Raw genomic sequence first — 22,151 nt, 5'->3', positions numbered from 1 at the left:
CATGTATTTTACAACGTCGTCCTTGCACACGACCACACATTCCGCCGATAGCAAATAGTGCCTGAGTTTGGTACATGAGAAGTAAAGGCATAGGCACAACCGTTCCACTGGAGGATACCTTGTTTCGGCATCCAGAAGTCTTCTACTGACATAATAAATTACCCGTTCCTTTCCTTCGAACTCCTGAACCAGAGCCGACCCAATAGCTCGTTCATCAGCTGATAAATATAGTTTAAACGGCTTACCAGTTTGAGGAGGGACCAATACCGGCGGCGAGACCAAGCACTACTTGATATCTTCTAATGCCTTGCGTTGCTCTTCTCCCCATATGAACTCCTGGTCGGGCTTCAACTTTAATAATGGTGTGAAGGCTTGGATTCGCCCAGACAGATTAGATATGAATCTTCTGATGAAGTTCACTTTGCCGATTAGAGATTGCAGCTCAGTTTTATTCTGCGGGGCCACGACTTTGTTGATGGCTGCTATGGTCTTCCGATTGATCTCTATTCCCCGCTCGTGTACCATGAATCCTAAGAATTGTCCGGCGGATACGCCGAAGGCGCACTTGTTCGGGTTCGTCTTCAGCCCATGTTTCTTAGTGCATTCCAATACTTGTCGTAAATCGGCAAGATGCTCCTGGTGTCCTTTTGACTTGACTACGACGTCGTCAATGTAGATTTCTACTAGTATGCTGATAAGTTTGTGAAATATGTAGTTCATGGCTCTCTGATACGTAGCGCCGGCATTTTTCAAGCCGAAAGTCATTACCACCCACTCGAATAAACCAAGGTGACCTGGGCATCTGAAGGCCGTTTTGGGTATGTCTTCTTCGGCCATAAGTATCTGATTGTACCCAGCGTTTCCATCCATGAAACTAATAATCTTGTGTCCCGCGGCGGCATCTATCAGCACATCGGCCGTCGACATGGGGTATCCATCCATTGGTGTGGCCTGATTAAGGTTCTTGAAATCGACGCATACGCGTAGCTTTCCGTTCTTCTTGTATACTGGTACAATGTTGGAGATCCATTCGGCATAATGGCATTGCCGAATAAATTTTGCTTTGATTAGGCGCGTTATTTTGGCTTTTATATCTGGTACGATTTTAAGATTGCACCGCCGTGCAGGCTGTTGATACGGCCGATACCCTGGTTTTATGGGTAGCCGATGCTCAACGATAGATCGGTCTAATCCGGGCATCTCATGATACTCCCAAGCAAAGCAATCCTTAAATTCTCTTAACAAACTTGTCAGTTTACATTTGTATTCCGGATCTAAATTTGCACTCATATATGTCGGCCTTGGTATGGTGCCATCACCTAAGTCTATCATTTCTAATGAATCGGCCGACGTGAACCCGTGTCCCAGCTTCCCATCTTCTCGGGCGAACTGATCCATTTAATCTGAGTCTTCGGAGCCGACTGCTCGGATTGGCTGTAGGCCAAAATCGGACACCTTCAAGAAGTCAGTATCCCATACTCTCCCGGATATGCACTTGACGGTTTCGCAACTCCACTGCTGCGTGTCGGCTGCCGCGATGCTGTATGCGGAATCGGCGGTGACCACCTCGATGTTGTCGCCAACCCATTGTACGAGACATTGATGCATTGTAGATGGAACACAGCAATTTGCATGTATCCAGTCTCGGCCGAGAAGCATGTTGTAGGACCCCTTGCCATTAATAATAAAGAAAGTAGTAGGGAGGGTCTTACTGCCGATGGTGAGGTCGACGCAGAGAGCGCCACGAGCGGGAGATACGTTGCCCTCGAAGTCCTTGAGCATCATATCTGTCTTGGTCAGGTCATCATCGCTCTTCCCAAGCTTCCGGAGCACGGCGTACGGCATGATGTTGACTGCAGCCCCTCCGTCTACCAGTAATCTGGTGAGGGGTCGGCCGTTGACATGCCCTTTAAGAAACAACGCTTTCAGGTGTTGCCGTTTGTCGTCTTCGGGCTTCTCGAATGTGGCTGTCATTGGCTCCAAAGCCAATTGCGCCATTTGTTCTTCCATTGCCGATATGTCCTGTCGGTTGGCAGGAGTCATGAATTCTATCGGCAGTATGAAAACCATGCCGATGTCGGCTGCCAATTCGTCGCCTCCTCTGTCGTTTCTTTTGGGGCGCCATACCTGAGACCTGCCTTCCCTCTTGTCCATCGTGTACTGTTGTTCTTCCTCTTGCTGTTCCCACTGACGGAGACGTTGGATTCTTCGTTTTTGAGACTTGGTCAATCCATCGGGACACCACCTGGGGTTCACCGGTTTGGTTCGTGGTCTAGCACGTTCCCATTCCGGTCCGCGTCCTAAAGGGTTCTCGTCTGACATCCGAGCATCGGCCATCTCTTCAAGACGACTGTGGACGCTGACCCTGTTTTCTGGCCGGTCATGTCGATCAATTCTACCCCCCGGTCCATCATTGCGCCTGCCTTCCGACCGGTCATATCGGTCACTTCTGCCCCCCAGCCGATCACGTACTGGAGGGCGCCGGTTGTCTTGGTCGTGCCAGTTCCTGCTGATCGGCTCTGGTCTCCCATCTCTGGAGCGAGACCTGCTGAACGGCCGATTGTTACGATACGAGCCGTTGCACTCCGGGCAATTATCGGCCGAAGGCAACCTGAGGTTGCTTTCCCAATAGTGGATGAAGAACGGGCATCTCCAGTGATCTTCATGTCGCCGCATTGCTTCTTCCCAGGATCTTGAGCGTTCATGTTGCCGCTGATATTTGTTGAGCAGGAATTGGGAAGTAATGCGTGGTTCTCCTGATCCGCCGTCATTGTCCTCCATCCGCCGCTTCCCCTTGACGTCTTCAGGCGCCGCTTGATTTCTGGGGTCTACGGCGCCACTCTTTTTAGCCGATTCGGATGTTAGCACCTTGGTTTGGAGCAAGTTCTTTCCCGTGTCAACCATGTTGGTGGGGAAGGGGTGCTGATCGATCTTCATCGGCTTGGTTGGTTTTGTTGGCACTTCAAACTTAAGTCTGCCCTGCTCAATGGCCATCTGTATCTGCTGCCGGAAGATTTTGCACTCATTAGTGTCATGGGAAGTAGCATTGTGCCACTTGCAATATTTCATCTTCTTCAGCTGTTCGGCAGAAGGAATAGTATGGTATGGCGAGAGCTTGATCTGTCCTTCCTGGAGGACGAGGTCGAAGATTTTATCGGCCTTTGATGTGTCAAATCCGAATGTTTCTGTTTCCTTCTTACCGAACGGACATGATATCGGCTTCTTCCCTTTAACCCATTCTGCAAGACCGATTTCTGCATCTTCTTCGGTCTCAACCTCCTCTGAGTATGCCACCTTCTTCTGGAAGTTTCTCCGTGGATCGAAAGAACGTACCTCTTGACCAGACAATCGGTGGACAATTTGGCTCAAGCTCTCAAACTCCTGTGAGGCGTACTTTTCTTTGATGTGAGGCAGGCGACCTTGAAAGGCTATATCAGCCAGTTGTGCATCAGTCAGAGCTAGAGAATAGCATTTGTTCCTGATTTCCTGAAACCTCTGCACATATGAGGATATCGGCTCGTTGCTTCTCTGCCTGAGGCTGGTCAAATCGGACAGCTTCATCTCATGTACCCCGGCGTAGAAGTATTTATGAAACTGCCTCTCCAGATCGGCCCAGGTAATTATCGAGTTGGGCGGTAAGGTTGTGAACCACTGGAAGGCCGACCCAGACAAGGATGATGAGAAAAGTCGCACCCGTAGAGCATCTTGCGCCGCTGCCTCTCCGCATTGGATGATGAATCTGTTCACATGTTCTACGGTTTCTACGGTTGAGGTGTCGTCCAGCCCCAAAAATTTGGTGAAGTCAGGAACTTTATACCGATGGGGAAACGGCAGTAAGTCGTACATAGACGGGTACGGTGTCCTATAGGTGTAGGTCTACACCTTTGGCTTCAAGCCGAATTGTTCCTGAATCACCTCTGCTATACGTGCCGACCAGTCCGGCTGTTGCTGGTAAACAGTCGGCTGAGGGACTGGTACGTGCTGGTATATCGGCGGCGGGATGACTTGATGTTGAGTGAAAGCATGTGGCATTTGATGTGTCACAGCCGGCTGCGTATTCAGGGTCGGCTGTTTGAATGAGCCGCTTGTTTCATCATATAGTACGAGCTCTGCTGCTTTGCTCATCTCTGGTGCGACAGGCTGGTACGGTGGCATGGTTGGTCGAGTGGCTGCCTGGAAAGACGCCTGGAATTGGGGGCTTCCCTGATTGGCCGATTGATCCTGAACGGCCATCGCTGATGGTGCCCCCCAAGGCGCTGGATTAACCGGAGGAAACTGCGCAGAGGACAACTAAACGAGATGTGGTTGAAGATGTTGCGTGCCATTAAACCCCATAGGGATCGATGATGAGGAAGCGCCAGAACCCCCAACTGGAAATTGGGTCGGCTGAGAAGCCGAATTCGGATAACTCTTGTTTGGAACCGTAATCGGCGGAGCATATGCCGGCCCCTTGTACCCTTAAGATACACCGCTAGCCAAGGAGCTGATGACGGCATTGTACACCGTATTAGCAAGCACCGGGGATTGATCGATAAAAGCTTGATAAACGGATTGCTGAACCATCTCGGACATCTTGTCCGAGTCCTCGGTGATTGTGATCTAGCGGGGAGTTGGAAATGGAGTCTTCTTGATAGTCTCCCCGCTCCTGGTGCGACTGAAAGACTGCAGACACGCCTTCCGGTAGTATGCCGTCTGCCTCTCTAGTTCTTCCTTCTGGTCGTCCCTGAGATCTACCTCTGTCACTTCGATAACGTTATCTTCGGAGACTTCAGCAGCTTTCGACATGGTGGCGGTTGTATTTGTCCCACCGGGCATGCCAAAAGTGTGTTGGCGCTAGCAATCACTGATCGAATTCCCAACGTCGGACACACGACCCGGGAGAATCTGCTTAGCTCCTGTTCGGGTGATCGCCCTGGTGCGGTTCGCGCGGCGTGCCAGCCAATCTGACCTGTTGATTGGCAAGGAAATAAACGTGTCAGTTCCCAGAGGTGGCGATCGGCTAGAGTTCCGATCTTGAGAAAGCTTATCAGCAAATCGGCCGATTTGCAGTAATAAGGAAATCGGCTATGATGCAACCGATTACCAAGCAACGTTTATAAAGAAGACTGCTAGAGTAATCTAAACAACTCTACAGTAGCAACACTAGGAACAGATCTAATCAGCTATGCATGAAATAGGTAGATTAATCAGTAAAGTACAGGAAAAGCCGAAAGTATCGATTCCTAGCTGGATAACTGGTGATAAAACTAGAACAACAGGTAAAACCTAGAATTCTAGTAAATATCGATAACTGGTGAATAAATCTAAACGAAACAACAGCGATGCACCCGAAGTTAAAGCTTAGAAATTACTCGATAAACGGAACTTACAAGATCAGCCGGAGGTCAAGTTGTGCAACCCCGCCAACCCGTACGAACTTGTGAAAAAGGGGAAAAAGTATTGGCGAAGTCGCCTGCTTGAAAGTAAGTACGAGGAAAAAGTAGTTTGTTGTATTGAGTTGATTGCTTTTACAGATCCATAAGGGTGGCTATTTATAGCCCCGTACAAATGACTTCCTATCTGACTAGAACTCTATCCCTAAGTTTAAACGGAAAACAAATATTTACAAGTACGATTCATACTATTTTCACGCGCTTCATGGGCTGACTCCTTCTTCATCTTCATAATCTTTTTAAAGCCCACATCGGCCCATCCATTCTAACCTCTTAATCGGCCGATCACCTCTTTGGCAAAGGGGTAACCGATCAGGACCCACACGTCGAGGGCTCAGACTTATCCCGATCCTGGGGACTAAGGTCAGACGAGGCGGAGATCCTCCTTTAGAGGGTCAGGCGCGTCCGATCCCAAACCCCAGGGGTCGGGCGAGGCGGAGATCCTCCCTTGGAGGGTCGGGCGCGTCCGATCCCAAACCCCAGGGGTCGGGTGAGGCGGAGATCCTCTTTTGGAGGGTCGGGCGCGTCCGATCCCAAACCCTAGGGGTCGGGCGAGGCGGAGATCCTCCCTTGGGGGCCGGGCGCGTCCGATCCCAAACCTCAGGGGTCGGGCGAGGCGGAACTCCAAGGATCAATCGGCCGATCCTCGACTGTAACATCATTTGGCCGATCCTTGACTGTAGCACCAATCGGCCGATTTCTAATCATCGCCCTTGTATCTCGCCGCATCTTCCGATCTCTTCTTCTCCTAACGCTGATTTTACACGTGTCAAAATCTGGCGTCAACAGTAAGTTATCTATATGGGCAACTAGGCGCGAGTCGTAGCCACGGTCGAGAAGAGGTGGTCACAATCCCGGCCAGTGGACGAATCTGCCTTGTGATGTCGAAGTTATTACCAACCCTTGGGCTGAACCAGATAATGGTATCTTTGGTGAATAGGACGAGTCGGAGTCGACGTCTTTGTCATGCCCGAGTTCGGATCGGGTTTCAGCAAGAAAGCCTTGGTAGACTTTGGTTGCGTTGCGAAGTCCGTGCGGGAACCGCCTTAAAGTTGAAACTGACTTGGATACCGGCTGAGACTGACGAACTCGAGGCGAATCCGACCCTGAGACCTGGGGTCGGCTGAGCCCGACCCTTTGAGTGTGAAACTCTACCTCGCCCGACCCTGAGTCCCGGGGTCGGATGCGCCCGGCCCCTTGAGGGTGGAACTCCACCTCGCCCGAGCCTGAGTCCTGGGGTCGGGTGTGTCCGACCCCCGAGCGGAGGTTCGGAGTAGTCCGAGGTGAAGTCGAATCCGACGCGTAGTCGAACTCGAACTCGTTGACTTTGAAATCTTGGTTTTTTCTGGTCAGATTTTCTGGTTTCTTCTCCTGAACGTCGACGATCTGGCGCCGGAATGATCCCAAGCCTTCGGCGACGCAAAGCCAGGGTCCAAAAACGAAGGTGGGCCGGCTTCGATGAAGAAGACGGGCCTGATGATGACCTTTGCCATTGAGTTCGCGCTGAGAAACTCGACGAGTTCCCCTACCTGGCGCGCCAGCTGTCAGTGTTTTAGACCAGCAACCCTCCTAGAGAGTACCCTAGGTGGTCTTTTATGCGGTAAGGGTCGTCGAGAATCAAGGAATCAATGGTGACGCAAGGAACACGATTTAGACAGGTTCGGGCCGCTAGATCGCGTAATACCCTACGTCCTGTGTGTTGGTTTGTATGATGTATGTTCTGGTCTTGAGAGAGAGATATGTTGAGGGGGGTCCCTGCCCGGCCTTATATACACGGGAGGGCAGGGTTACAAGTCTGATCCTAGTCGGGTACTATTACAGAGTTCTACTCGGTATTGGCCTGAGTAGTTTTCCATAAACATACAAGATTAATTCGAGAAGGATACGCCCATCCTTGTTCTGATCTTGTCCGAGTACGTCCCTTGGTGGGCCGTCCAAGGCCTACTCGTGGACCTGGGGTGTATGCCCGACATAGATCTCCTCAAGCTATGTAATTTTTCCTGTAAATTTGCCCCAATCAGAGTTCGGATGAGGAAGATATGGCCCGTGCAAGTTTTAGCTCCTCGTACGGGCCTGCAGTTCAATGTTCGTGTTTGGACCTTCAAATATCCAAAGTTCGGGCCCAATTCCAACTTATAGAAAAACCCTTTATTTATGTCATATTTCCTGTGATTTTGCAATATGGTCCAAAACACAATACATATGCAAATATGGGGTTATTTCGGGTGCCAAGTGGCGGGTTAGTATAAGAATATGCTTGGAAACACTAGTTCAATAGCACTCAAAGTGTATCAATAATCAAGTGTCAACGCTAACCCACGAACTAAAATGAAAGGAAAACAAAAAAAAGAATAACCATTTACCAACCGGTACTAAACTGCCATCTGCAACAGCGTGATGTGGCTCGCAGTTTAGTACCGGTTGGTACTACCGACCGGTACTAAGGGCCTGTTTGGCAGAGCTCCACGCAGCTCCAGATCCAAAAAAACAACAGCTCCACCACAGAGCAGCTCCAGCGTGGATCTATGCTCTCACCGTGGAGCTGAGCAAAAGTGTTTGGCTGAGACAACAGCTCCAAATCCAGAAACAGAGTTTTTGGTTGGATTGTCCACTAATGCCCTTGGTGTTTTCCATTTTTTCTTCTCATTTTTTTCTGCTTATAAGAAATAAATGTAAATGTGAGAAAACAGTTATGCGCCAATTAACGATTTGTTGTCAACCGTGTTTTTTAGCTGGTTGCCAGCTTATATAAAGTTTTTGAGTGAATTTATGTTCGGCGTGGTAGCTACCAATTGGGTGTTTTCCCATTTTTTATTCTCATTTTTTCTAATTACAGGGGAGGTACGCAATAGTGATCATCATGTTGTCATATCTGGCCGTTGAATCCATAGACCGATAAAGACTGGACAAAAGCCTAGTCATTTTCCCAAGAAGTTGATTAATTGTTCATACATAAATTAATTGTTCATACATAAATAATTGTCCATACATAGAAAATAAATTTGATAATTCACTACTTCATTACATTCTACCTCCAAGCAAGAGCGAGATTGGTGGCCAGCTCATCGCGAAAAATATCCATTGTAGTGACACTGCCTTCTGAAGTAGATCCATCCGATGGAAACTACAAATCGATTGTACCGTTTGGGTATTGTAGGGACAAAATTAGGATCACGATCAAACCGAGCAAAGTCTAAATCCTCACTATTATGCTCACGAATGAAATTTTGAAGGACCATAAAAGCAATAACTACCATTTTTTGTTTCCACATCGGGTAGTTCGGCATTTTGTATAAAATTTTCCACTTCATTTTCAATACGCCAAAAGATCGCTCAATCACATTTCGAATAGAAGAATGGATGCGATTGAATTTTTCCTTTGGGGTTTTTGGTTCCATACCTCTATGCCACTCAGGCATATGATACCTCTCACCCTTATATGGAGCTAGATAACCTGGACGATTGGGATACCCCGCATCGACAATGTAGTATTTACCTACAAATGATGACAAAAAATAAATTTATTTGTAGTCACATATAATGGTAAAGTAACTATTCCAATAAATTTTACCTTGCAGTGGATGTGGAAAGAATTTCTCGTCCACACTCAATGCATTGTATAACACACTTGTGTCATGCATAGCTTCTAGTTGGCCCGTTGACACATATGTGAACCGCATGTCGAAATCACAGACTGCTAAAACATTTTGGGTGGCTATCCCTGTCTTCCCGATATACCTCACTTGATCATCCGGTGGAAGGGAAACATGAATATGGGTGCCATCAAGTGCTCCAATGCAATCTTTGAAATGTGGATATGCTCGCCTATCATCCCTTATTCTCCTATGAACATTATGAAAATTTGGATCTTTTGGCCTAATGAAATCCTTTGCCATGGCCATCAAACAGTTCAGAACATTCTCAAATTTTTGACTAATAGTTTTACCAGAGTGCTTGAATCGATTTTGACATTTTCTATTAGACTCATTTCCCACACAGATAAATAAGAAAATTCCTAGGCTCTCTTCGGTAGACATGTGCAACGATGGTTTTAGCCCATACCTCTGTACCAATAAGCCATGAAGATCAAAGAAGATTTCTGTGCTCATACGCAACTGGCTATGGCATTCGCCTGGAGTGTGCAAAGTCTCCAAAATAAAACCCATTCCACTGGTGGTAGATGTCCTTGTAGGGTTTTTCGTAAGGAACATATCAACATATATTTGAGCAAGCATAGCACCTCCTAGGATAGTTTTGAAAAATTGCTCATTCTCATCACTAGAATCATCACTAGACAACTGCAAGAATAAAAATAACATGTCCAAATAACAACGTAAGATGAATAAAAGTTGACAACAAATTGACCATCACAAATTATCCACACAAGATAGATGAATAAAAAATGACAACAAATTAAGCATCACAAATTTGTCCATATGACATACATGAATAAAAATGACATGTCTAAAAAAAAGATAGCAAATCACTCGGCCATCACTTTGCAAACATCATATCCAGCCAACTAAACCTAGCCTCATTGGTGGGAATAGTCATGAACATTTCCCTTTGCTCTTTCTTGACAAAAAGCTCAGTTGCCACAAAATGCTCATCACTGCCACACGCAGCCCCACATGCGGCAACATGGTCCATTACTTGTTCAATAGTGATCCCAGCTTGCCTGCTTGCTACAAAAGAGGAAGCATTATCTGATATCTTGGAGATGTGTTCTTGTATAACTAATGCTGTGCTTGCCTTATGTTTCTTGTTAGGTTTATCAAGGATCACATGGATTTTTTTCTTAGCATTGGCAACGGAAGGAGAAACCTCCTAGACCTCATTGCCATTGTCTAAATCATTGTTACCACCCATCTCTAACCCATCCTCGGCATCAATGAAGTTGGAACTCATAGGATTGGGTGCTTCTTGGCTTGGGGGTATGATGGGGTTGGAACTCATAGGATTCCAATGATCTTGCTCTTCATTAATGATGTTTCCAAACATCACCTTCAACTCATCTTCATTTTGGAGAGGCCTATTCTTAAATTTCCCCACGCCAGGAATGTCCTAAAAGTGTTTGACAAAGGTATTAAATTGAAATTATATAAGACTAATATAATCTATATATGAACAAAATACCATGCGAGAAGTGCTCACTTTTTTTGTTTTTTTCCACCACTCGGCATCCATATTGATAGTTCCCTTCTCCCAGTTCCAACCAATACCAGTTTGCTTTCTCATTAATTTGTTCCATGCAGACAAATCACCCCTCAACTTATCCCACTTGTTCTTAAGTTGACTTTTTTTCAACATGATACCAGTACTCTGAAAAAACCTTTCTTTCACCTCGGAATATCCCACATTGTTCAAATGAGTGTTTGGTCGATTTCCTTTTCTAACTTGTTCAGCAAACAACTTGCAAACAATGGTGGTATAGCCATCATTCCAATCCATATGATCACCCTATTAATGATTTCCCCAAAATATTGTTCAAATTCCAACTCTATTATACAACAGCTCCACTACAATGGAAGAAAAATATACCTCATCATCCCTTGCCCTTTTGTTAGCTGATGCAGCACGCCTCCTAGCTTGCGCAACCGGTGTAGAAGATGCCTGCGACGCCATCAAGAACTCATCACCGATCACCGTGTCCTACATGCCATTTGCCAATAATCCAATTAGTATAGCCCATCAGAAGATGTTGTCACAATATTAACAGAGTTAAGATTTATGATCTTTTATAATCTTGAAGTCCTGAACAATGAATGAATTAGCTCAGATTTGATAGCTGTCAACTAGGCGAGTAATTCTGTAAACTGATTTGCCACTTGCTTGCGTTGGACAGTTTCATCTATATTATATCTGTTAGGTGCAAGTTTCAATAGCCTCATGATCAGAAATAAAATCTTCCTTTCACCACTAAATACCAAAGAATAAACATGAACTCGTTTTGCAGAAAAGTGGTATCTATTACAATTATATAGTCTGTGCAATAGTAGATAGAACAAATAAAATGAAACTATGCTCCACAGCCTGCATTCGTCAGTATTCATTTCCAAGATGAGTTTGCTTAATGCCCTTTTACCAGCAAGGCAGCAAATGTGCACTTGGTGTTAAATGCTAGTTTCCCCCAACATATGGTATTTTTCTCTTGCATCAGACTATGGGCGAGTTACAATTGCCAGGCAAAACAAGATGGCCCTCGACTCCAACTTCAGAGTCTAGGGCCACCTTGTTTACTCATAAGCAACGATAAGATTTATTTTCTGCCCTAAAAAAATGATAAGATTTATTTTCAGAAGAACAATGGGCACGCAATTTTAGTTCTAATTACGAATGATGAAAAATTGCCAATTGTGAGCAACTAAAAAGTCAGTTTGTATTAATATGTCAGAAAGGTTGCACACCATATTCTATACGGGAAGCTCGAGCAAGAGAGAACCAGTATAACATTCATCGATGGTACAATGTGGTGAACCAGTATAACAAATACAATGCATATAACGTTCGGTCATTTTTCCCTCGGGTGCAAATGCAATTATCGCTATCATGCTGAACAGCCTGCCTTCAGGTTGCGTTCAGCACGAATTAGCTAGTCTCCGCAATGTGAGCAAATGAAATGAAACTAAGCCCCCAACACCAAATGACGTTATGATCTGCAACTCAGATCTCCACATAATCATTATAACATGATAATCATGAAGCCAGGGGTAACCCAGAGTGGTTTGCAAGGGGGCAATTTCACGCAACTGTCTTTCATGAGTTGATTAACAATATCAGAGACAATATCAGTTGAGGCATTACTCACCAAGCCATCCGCGGCCACGCTACCACTGCCGGCCGCGCCACCCAGGCCCGCCGCGGCCCGGCTTGCGCCGCCCAGGCCACCCGCGGCCAGGCTTACGCCGCCCAGGCCAGCTGGGGCCACGCTTGCGCCGCCCAGGCCACCCGCGGCCAGGCTTGCGCTGCCCTGGCCGGGCCGCCCAGGTCAGCGCAGCCATGCTCCCACCACCGCCCATGGCCGGAGATCCAGTGACGCCGCCAGGACGGGGAAGTCCAACCCTAGGGGCCGGATTGGAAGACGAAGGAGGCGGAGGAGGTGGAGGAGGCGCTGATCTCCTCATTCCCGGTGGCGGTCCGACCACCGACGGTGATGAAGGGGGCGCTGGAGGCGGCGGCCGGCGCTGGATGCGGCGGCATGCACTAGTCGTGGGAGGAAAAAAGAAAGCAACGTCGGAGGAGAAAAGAGAGGCGGCGCGGAGAAAAGAATACGCGAACCGGTACGAGGATGTGTAAACGATGGTATTGGTGGGTAATTCCCACCAACTCCATGAGGGGTTACAAAACCAGCGTTTTGAGAGCACCCCCTGGGGTGCTCCGTGGATTTGGTGGATCTGGGAGCTGGATCCAATTTTTTTGCGGATCTAGATGTGTGCATATATAGTCACATGTATGCGGTATGCCACATAGATGTACTCCCTCCCTCCTGTAATATAAGGCATCCAAATGTTCAAAATTTATCCTCAAATACAAGGCATTATTGCAGGTATATTTGGATGATTTCTCATTTAATTCTTCCTGGAATTGACAAGATAAGGGTGGCTAAATTCCTTGTTATCTGCAACTACCATTAATTCAGAGGTATATGTGTTTTTTTGCTACTTTTACTACTATGTTCTAAAATATCTAGGATGTCTTATATTTCAGGCTGGAGGGAGTATTTAGTCACGCACCGTGGCAGGTGGAGGGTTTACGCATATAATCCTTTATCTCTGTTCCCCTTCTCATCTAGGTTCAAAATAAATGTGGATATTGGTACAAGATAGAGAAACTTTTGGATATCCATCGTATTTCCACGGGTAGTTCAATGCAAGGGATGTATTCACTCGTAAACAATTCATGCCGGCGTAGGTCTTGTCCGTCAGAATGAATTGAGTCAAACAACACCACGGCATTCGCATAGGATGGATGGTCTTTAGGTGCAACATTGAGGTATATGGCGGCGGCATCATTTGAGGGCCATGTCCAGGTCAAGGGATCGCCACCATGACAAGTTTTACAACAGCATCCCTACGGGCTAGGCTGTGTCGACCTCTACGCCAATTACGTTGGGCCTAGATCGATTACTATGGCGGCGGCGTTCGTGCTCGTTGGATTGGCATGGTAGTTGGGAACTGACCGAGCATTCACGGGTGATGCTGAGCTCATGGCTTCTCCTCCTGCCACTTCGGTGCTCGACGTCGTCATGCGCTTGCGAAGGACCCAATCTTCCTTTCTCTTTCCCAAGGCGTCGGCAACTCGGCATTGCGTCCATCGAACAAAACCAAAGGAAGATGAAACTAGAGCAAGTTAGAAGAGATTAGATATTTGGACAGATTTTGAAATATTTTTAGTGTTGGATTTGAGTTAGATTGGATTTTCCACGATCTAAAATCAATTGGGTGGACATGGACCTAATAATATTCAGATTTGCTTTGGACTGTTGTGTTTGAATACGGATTTCCATCCATTCCCACGTCTAATGATGGGCAGTGGCAAAAAAGAAGCGATGGCAAAACATGTATGGGGTTACATGAGGGGATGTTTGGTTCCGTTTGCTTATTTTTAGCACGTGTCACATCGAATGTTTAGATACTAATTAGGAGTATTAAACGTAGACTATTTACAAAACCCATTACATAAGTGGAGGCTAAACGGCGAGACGAATCTATTAAGCCTAATTAAGCCTAATTAATCTATCATTAGCAAATATTTACTATAGCAACACATTGTCAAATTATGGACTAATTAGACTTAATAGATTCGTCTCGCCGTTTAGCCTCGGCTTATGTAGTGAGTTTGGTAAATAGTCTACGTTTAATACTTCTAATTAGTATCTAAACATCGATATGACGGGTGCTTAAAAATAAGCAGCATAAACCAAACCAGGCCTGAATAAAACCGTCTACGTCAACTATTACGGTGGCAAAACATATATACATGGAATGTAGTCGTGCATTTACTTGCACGTTTTACTAAGTGTCGGATCAAAGTGATACGAACATACAAGTTGGTGTATGCATGTTAATTGCAATTTACTCTTAAATTTATGATCCTCCCACAAATGAATAAAATAATACAGGGCATCACCTCTTTGATACGGTCAATTTGTGAGCGGCAACGACACCTTGAGTTGAACGGTGGCGCTGTATAATTAGCTTCCAAAAAGTGAACAAGACTAACTCGACGCGACAAATGCTTTCTACGGGAACTGACAATACTGATTCCGAGTCAGTTTACGCAAGATCTTCTCAGATTCTTTATAAATATAGAACCATTTCTATACTACACTCTACTCCTCTAGTTATGAATAGAGACAATGTAAAGGTTTAATTTAGAAGCTACACATCCATTTCTAACGGTCCCCATTGAGCTAGTTATACACTAGACTGAGATTGTCCTTCAGTGTGCAAAATTGTCAGAGCGGTTCTGCAAGGACGTTGGTTTACTTCCCAAGTTGGGAGTTGCAAAATTAGCATTTTGCTATAAATGCAACACTGTAGCGTTTCGTTTATATTTGTGAATTATTATCCAAATATTGACTAAATAGGCTCAAAAGATTCGTCTCGCAAAGTACAACAAAACTGTGCAATTAGTTTTTGATTTCATCTACATTTAGTACTCCATGCATGTACCGCAAGTTTGATGTGATGGGGAATCTTCTTTTTGCATAGTGTCAAAGTTGGGAGTTTGGAGGGAAGTAAACAAGGGCTAACTTATTTTTGGGGATAACACAACAAATTAAATCTGAGGTCGAGCTATCTTTTTTTTTTTGGCCAATTCTCCCAGAACTTACGTGTACTCAATACGCACGTTCGAAGTTTGTCAATTTCCTTCAACCACAGTCCACATATCACGTCGTCTGGATTCACAGCACATAACATCCACTCGATATTTGAATTCTGGATAGCATCAAATACTAGAAGCTTCTAACCTGACACATCCATCGAATTAAACACCTCAATGCATCCTGATATGGAGTATTTGTTTACTTTGCAGTTTTAGAGTTAGCCATAGTTTACCGTGGACTTTGCATTCTAAACTACCAATAGTCAAATGGTATTCCATTGATTATAAGGAATCAGGTCGTGCCTACTTCAGAAATCAAGCTAGAGAATGACCAAATTACAGCCCGTGTTATAATAACACTACACCATAAGTAACAAGTTCTGAAGTAACCATTATCATACAGGCTACTTTGACTTGAAAATACAGCCACCACTAGTACTACTTCAAGACCTTACTTCGTCCTGCATTTTTTTAGAGTTTTAGGGCCTTGACCCCGTCTTAAGCAAAAGCAAAAGACCGTCTGATCGGTTTACAGTACAGTTTTACCATGGACCGAGCCATCGGTTTACAAAGAACAACCCAAAAAACTAGCTCTCACACTCCCATTGCAAGTAACTTTCTCAGGGACACACTTGGTACTACTAAGACAGTTTGCAACGGCGGGCTTCCTCCTCCCCCAGACCCCCACACAGCTCCTCTTTTGCCTGAGCTGGTAGGTCTTCTGCAAAAAACCAGAGGGAAAAAACCTGAGCAGAAAAAACCCTCATCTTACAAAAGAACTAATCACCTGTTACCAGAGGGAAATACCAGACCCTAACTAGCACTAAGATAAGATGCCAGGGCGAGGAGATGAGAAACTCCTCTAGCTCCAGCAAAAGTCAACAGATGCATCTCTTCTCTGACAATTGACAGAACTCCATTTAGGCTTGGATAAATCCCGTCAAAAACACATCGATTTCAATGGTTCCAAATTGACCAAGCACCAAGAATGATGATGGAGTTCAGGCCATTACAAGCACTTTGGTATATAACAAGCTCATTACACATTACTCCAAAAAAAAATTTGCAATTTTGAAACAAAAGTATTCAACCTTGAACAAACGCAAACAACAAAGAGGGTAGAGGGCAGATACAGCAAGACTTACATGAAGTCAGTCATATTCCAAGTTTGTTAACTTCCTTCTTCAACCACAAACCACGAAGTCTTGATTCATAGCTCATAAATATCTCTCGATTTGTTGCATCCTTGAGAACATGATAGGCAAGATGCTTGATCTCATCTGACATATCATCCATGTCATGTAAAACTTTTAAGCATTTTGATATTGAGTATTCATTTCCTTGTTTTGTAGTTAGAGGCTGCAAAATGAATGGTTTTAGATCAGACAAAAGAAAAATAGACCGAGGCAATAGTTTAAGGTGCACTTTTCCATACAAAATGACCAAGAGTCAAACGTTATAAAATACAATTGCTAAATAAGAAAATGTAACAGAACAAATAATAGAGGCAAACTACCTCCTGACTCCTGTGGTTGCAAAATGCACAGCTGCATTGTTTTAAACAGAAATAAAAATTGGGAAAAATCTTAAATACCTCAGTCAGAATGTCTATGTTCCCCAGATACGATGTATTACTGTTTTGATTAAATGCATCGTTTCCAGGGCCAGCATATAAGCATAGCCTCTTGGAAGGTTTCTCCACAGCACCGCTGCCATGATTTCCTGTCCTTCCTGATAAAGGAAGCACTTGACCTTTCATCACAGGACACGAACCCAGGGTAATGTGCCTTTTTAGATGGCTAGTGCCTGCTGTTTTGGAGCAGGCAAAGATTCTCTTGCAATAATTACAGCATGCTCGTGTGCATCCATCAGAATCAGTTTCAGTAGTGAAATGCTCCCAGATGATGGAGTTCTTTCTCCGACGTCTTGCTGTGGTTGGTGGTGCGTCTGGTGCTGCCTCCGCAGTGTCATTACCATGAGGCATCTCAATACCTTGAGCCATCTGCCTGTCATGGATGGCCATTTGGTTACAGCGGATAACTGAGCAACCATGATCCATCCTGCTACCAGGGACTATTTCGCAGCCATGTCTTGATGAGGTAGGCGCTGCCTCAACAGTGTAAGTACCATGAGTAGCTTCAATACCTTGAACCATCTCACGGCCCTCAATAACCATTTGGTTGCAGTGGATCATCTGATCACTGTGATCCATCTCATTGCTGCATCTTGATGGGGTAGGTGGTGTCATCTCAGCAGTGCCATTATCATGATTCCTCTCAATACCTTGAACCATCTCACTATCATAGATGACAGTTTGATTACAGTTGATCATCTGACCACCATGATCACTAGAAGCCATCTCGCTACCACATCTTGATTTAGTTCGTATCACCGACTCAGTAGTGTCATTACCATGAGTCTTCTGAATACCTTGAACCATCTCACAGCCATGGATGACCATTTGATTATAGTGGATGATGTCACCAACATGACCTAGCTTGCTAATAGGAATTTTCTTGCTTCTGCGAACCATCTTGTCACATTGCACACCAACCATCATATTCATCTAACAAATAAATAAGGAACAATTGTAAGAATTATTAAAAACAAAGTTTTGCAAGAATGGATGCAGCAGCATTTAATCTTAGTGGCCAAGAATTGATAAATTTAAATGGCAATACAAAGTACAATGCTATATAACGAATTTGACTGAACAAAGGTGCCCAGGGAATATTCATGTACGGCTGGGACACAACAAGTTGGAATATCTTTTGATAGAAATGGAAGTTTGTTAAAAATTCATAAATACCTCAGTTTCCTCGATTACCAAAAGATTTTGTGTTACAACATCCACAAGATAATTAATAGTCTCTGCAGAAAAGTTACCACAATTGACCAGTGTAAGTAGTAACCAAAAGGTGTAGTTCACTCATACTTTTCTGTTGAAGATCTATCTAAAGCGTCAAGTGTGGATCACTTACCACTACCAGTTTCCACCAACACAGCAGGTGGCCATGGCATTTGCAAAGGATAACCAAGAGCACTGCACTCAAATTCAGCATTGATACACATTTTCCTCAGATTGATGGCGAATTGGTGGCACCGATCCCAGCATAGAAGAGCTAGTCCATTGGTTACGACATGGACTTGATGCAATTGGGCATCCCTGCCAAGCACTTGGCTCACTGGAACTTTCTTCTCTGGCTCCCACGTCTTGACAGCACCATCCTCCTTTAGCAGCCACACTTGCAAATGGAGGTTGTTAATGCTGCCAACAAGGCCCACAAGGCAGCACACACCATCGTCGGTGTCTCCTATGGCATACATTGACGGTTGGAAGAAGGTGAAGGGGAGTCCAAGGATGGAGAATTCCACAGTTGCCATGTCAAGCAAGAGCAATGAAGCGTCTTCATATCTCCAAAAGATGAGCCTATCAGAGTGCATCGCCTGGTCATGTTGAGGTCTTTTGATGTTCTTCACCCACTGATGGCGATGCCACTGGCGAGTACATGAGTCGTACTCGGCAGCTCGCACCATCTGGTCACGGCCACGATGCTGCAGGGAGACCACACGGAACGATGTCGCATCGTCGCTATGGCCTTGCAACAAACATTCAGAAATGAAGGTGCCTTCGAGGGGGCTATTTTGCGGAAGCCATAGTGGCTCACGGCCAGACACGGGGTCGTACACGGCGCGTGATTCGCCTCTGGAGAGGAGGAGGCGGTTGCTGTGGCAGTCAAGGAGGCGCCACTCCGGATGGCTCCCGAGGCCGGTGAGATTGAAATCGCCCGCGCGCACAAATTTGGCGAGGGCGCGGTCAGATCGGACCGAATCCGCAAGCTGGAAAGAGGGGAGCCCAGCGTGCGCGCGGGGGACGTAGAGGCCAAGCAGGGGCGACGAGGCGTGGCGGGAGCGGTACCTGCGGAGGAACCCCGGGGAGGAGGCGACCTGGCGCCAACGCCTCGAGGCGAGCGCGGCGCGTACGAGGGCGGCCGGCGATGGGAGGCGGAGCAGGATCTCGGCTACGGCGTGGAGGTCGTCGGCGAGGGAAGTGGTGGTGGTGGGGCCGCCACCACCATTGGTGAGCTGTGCCGCCATCGACCTGGAGAGGCGTCGGTGGTGGGTGGATCCGTGGATGGGCGGGTCGAGGCGTAGCGCCAGACCACCGGGAAGGAGCAGCGGACGTGCGAGGCTTCCTCCCGTCGCTCTACCACCGGATGAACAAAAGAAACGGATCGAAGTCCAGATGCGAATGGAGATTTCGAGTCGGAGAGATGTTCGCTTGTCGACAGATTTTTTTTTTAACTCAGCGCGATGCACCACGTATTTAAAAAAAAACAGTAAAAATTGCATTCCAATAATTACTATTTATAGCAAATATGTATATGTACCCGGAACACTCGTACTTTTAAAAATATAATAATTTTAGATTAAGGTCCTGTTTAACTAAAAAATAATCCAATGTTGGGATGTTAATTAGGAAGACTAAATATAGACTCATTGCAAAACTAATTGTATAAGTCAGCTAATTCACGAGGTAGAATCTATTGATTCTAACTAGTCCAAAATTAGCTCATATTTACTATAGCATCACATAAGCTGATCATGTTTACTCATTAATCAGCCATGACATCACATGAGTTGATCACGTTTACTCATTAATTAACCATTAACTTATATAATTAATTCATATTTAGTTCTATCAAACGATCAAACTAATTTTTATTTCTGAGGTTTACTGAATAACCAAAACATATATAAATAAGAATTTTATATAACTTCATATTGAGATTAAAGAAATTTAAAACCAACAGCTTAACATCACACATAAAAGGTAAAACATAGTGTGCCAAATAAAATAAGTGAAGGTACATCTGCCATTGATGTAGATACCATATTTAGTGATATTTACTGTTGTACGATAAAAAATTACCCATAATGAAAAATTTAAAATACATACATCATAGGTAGGTTGCCACTGGGAGGGTACCGGTAAACCCACTCTTATTCACACTCAAATTTAAATAATAATTATCCACTCCTTACATGTAATACCCCGTCCTCCAAAGACGCATTACGTCCTCTAAAGCCGCATTGTCCAGCCCTTCCGAGGGTGGGCACACATACACATAGCATCATGCTTATACTTTCGTCCTTACTTCGTGTAAAAGGATTAACCCGAAGGTATTACGGCTGGTAGATAAAGTCTTATAAGTTGATTTCGCCCTTGCTCAACATGGTACTAAACATGCGCACCTGCGCTCATGGGCCACTACCGGTCCATATCCAAATTGGATCGGGTGTCACGTAACCCTCCCAAATTCCACCCGTATCCAATGGATAATTAAATTTATATTATATATATATATATATCCAATTGATTAATTGTAACCTCCCCATGCCATACCCTCCCAATTTTTAATGGGTATATAATTTTCAGCCATACTCCCCCCTTGAAATTTGTGTGGATTTAGGAAGAGGGTATGGATACCCAGTGGCAGACCCAAGTACATCATCATAGTTATCTCATTCAACCCATTTACGATTGCACCACATGAATTATACGGGAGGACGAACGTGATGATAAAATGTTTTGGATCTTAACAGACGCTCGTATGGTATTGTATTTTTAAAAAATTTAGCAAATAAGGATATTAGCGCTAAACTATATGTGCCAAAAAAAACATTGTTGTGACAAGACGTACTTTAATTTCTTAGATGCTATTTCACCTGTCATGGCCATGTACTTCAAATAATTATTGTTGTCCCAAATTGCAGCTTGATTCCTTGCATGCTCTTGTTCACGTATGCGCGGGTGTACATTATAACTAAACAAGAAAGCATCTAATTTCTGATCAAATTTCTTATTATCAACTAAACAAGCAGGCATGTAAGTTCTTATTAAATTTGAAATTTACTCCTCAAATTTGAAAAAAATACTCCTTCTGTCAGTTGGAAAGCACTCTTATTCTCAATTAGAAAATACTCCTAAGGTCAATTAAATACTACTCTCACTTGTAGAAATAGTAGCATCCATAACGTTCCGCGTGACGTCTTAGAATTTCGTCATTGAACATACCTTATCTATGATAGAAAAAAATCTATGATTCATCATAGATTATAGGCGGCAGCCCTCAGCCACTACGAAAATTATGAGGAATAGTACGTGCGTCAGTGTAAGCAAACTAATTCAGTCATTACCACCATAACTGATAATTCAACATAGCAGGAATATGTTGGAGATATGCCCTAGTGGTAATCATAGAGATAATTATATCTGATTGTATCCATGATTTATATATTGTGCCCCAACCCTAGGATATGTCCCTAATGGACCCAACTTGATACACGGCCCATTGGGCCAAAATAAGGTGACGCAGCACCAGAAAACCTATCGGTAGTAAATTGGTCATTGCGACCGCCTCAGACCAGATATAGACTTGAGTCCAGATCCATATGAAAATAGACTTCATAACGAATCTGTGAAGTACTTACGCCCCAATCCGTGTCCATATGCGACCGTGGTGACCATCACAAGTTGGTACTGTCCTGGAGTCCGAATCCAGCTTGCGCGAGTCTGTTTCCCTTTCGGTCTTCTCCATGATTCCTAACCAAAACAAGAGTGCACGCGTCTCCATGGTCTAAATAGTATGGACAGGAACTCAAGAGTGAACTTACTTGATGATTAAGTTGATGAGCACGGGCGCGAGTTATAGGACCAGAAACTGGTACTTGTGTAGGTGTGGATGTATCGTTGGTGTTGATGTCCTCATCATCCTCCCCTTCTTGCATTTGAGTCGTCCTCGACTCAAGCTCTTCTTCTTCTCCCAAATATGGCTTCAAATCTGCAATGTTAAATGTGGGACTAACCCCAAAATTGGCAGGCAGATC

The 22,151-nt window shown here is 44.9% G+C and overlaps 1 protein-coding gene across 3 annotated transcripts; it reads right to left on the bottom strand.

Moving 5' to 3' along the window:
• Window positions 1-15,588: 15,588 nt before the first annotated feature.
• Window positions 15,589-19,521, bottom strand: LOC117857588 (uncharacterized). 3 transcript variants are annotated; one of them, XM_034740338.2, is made up of 5 exons: window positions 18,242-19,521; window positions 18,070-18,131; window positions 16,855-17,826; window positions 16,406-16,619; window positions 15,589-16,006 (listed from the first exon to the last, which is right to left on the bottom strand). In XM_034740338.2, the coding sequence occupies exons 1-4, from the start codon at window positions 19,356-19,358 to the stop codon at window positions 16,416-16,418; spliced, it is 2,355 nt and encodes a 784-aa protein (XP_034596229.1). In that variant the 5' UTR covers window positions 19,359-19,521; the 3' UTR covers window positions 15,589-16,006; window positions 16,406-16,415. The 3 variants fall into 3 exon arrangements, with proteins under 3 accessions (XP_034596229.1, XP_034596228.1, XP_034596227.1); XM_034740337.2 differs by having other exon boundaries at window positions 15,589-15,981; window positions 18,242-19,520; XM_034740336.2 differs by having other exon boundaries at window positions 15,589-16,619; window positions 18,242-19,520.
• Window positions 19,522-22,151: the final 2,630 nt, after the last annotated feature.

Source organism: Setaria viridis, chromosome 5, assembly GCF_005286985.2.
Source record: "Setaria viridis chromosome 5, Setaria_viridis_v4.0, whole genome shotgun sequence".
Taxonomy (NCBI): Eukaryota; Viridiplantae; Streptophyta; class Magnoliopsida; order Poales; family Poaceae; genus Setaria; species Setaria viridis.
This window is presented reverse-complemented; position numbering and strand designations above follow the sequence as displayed.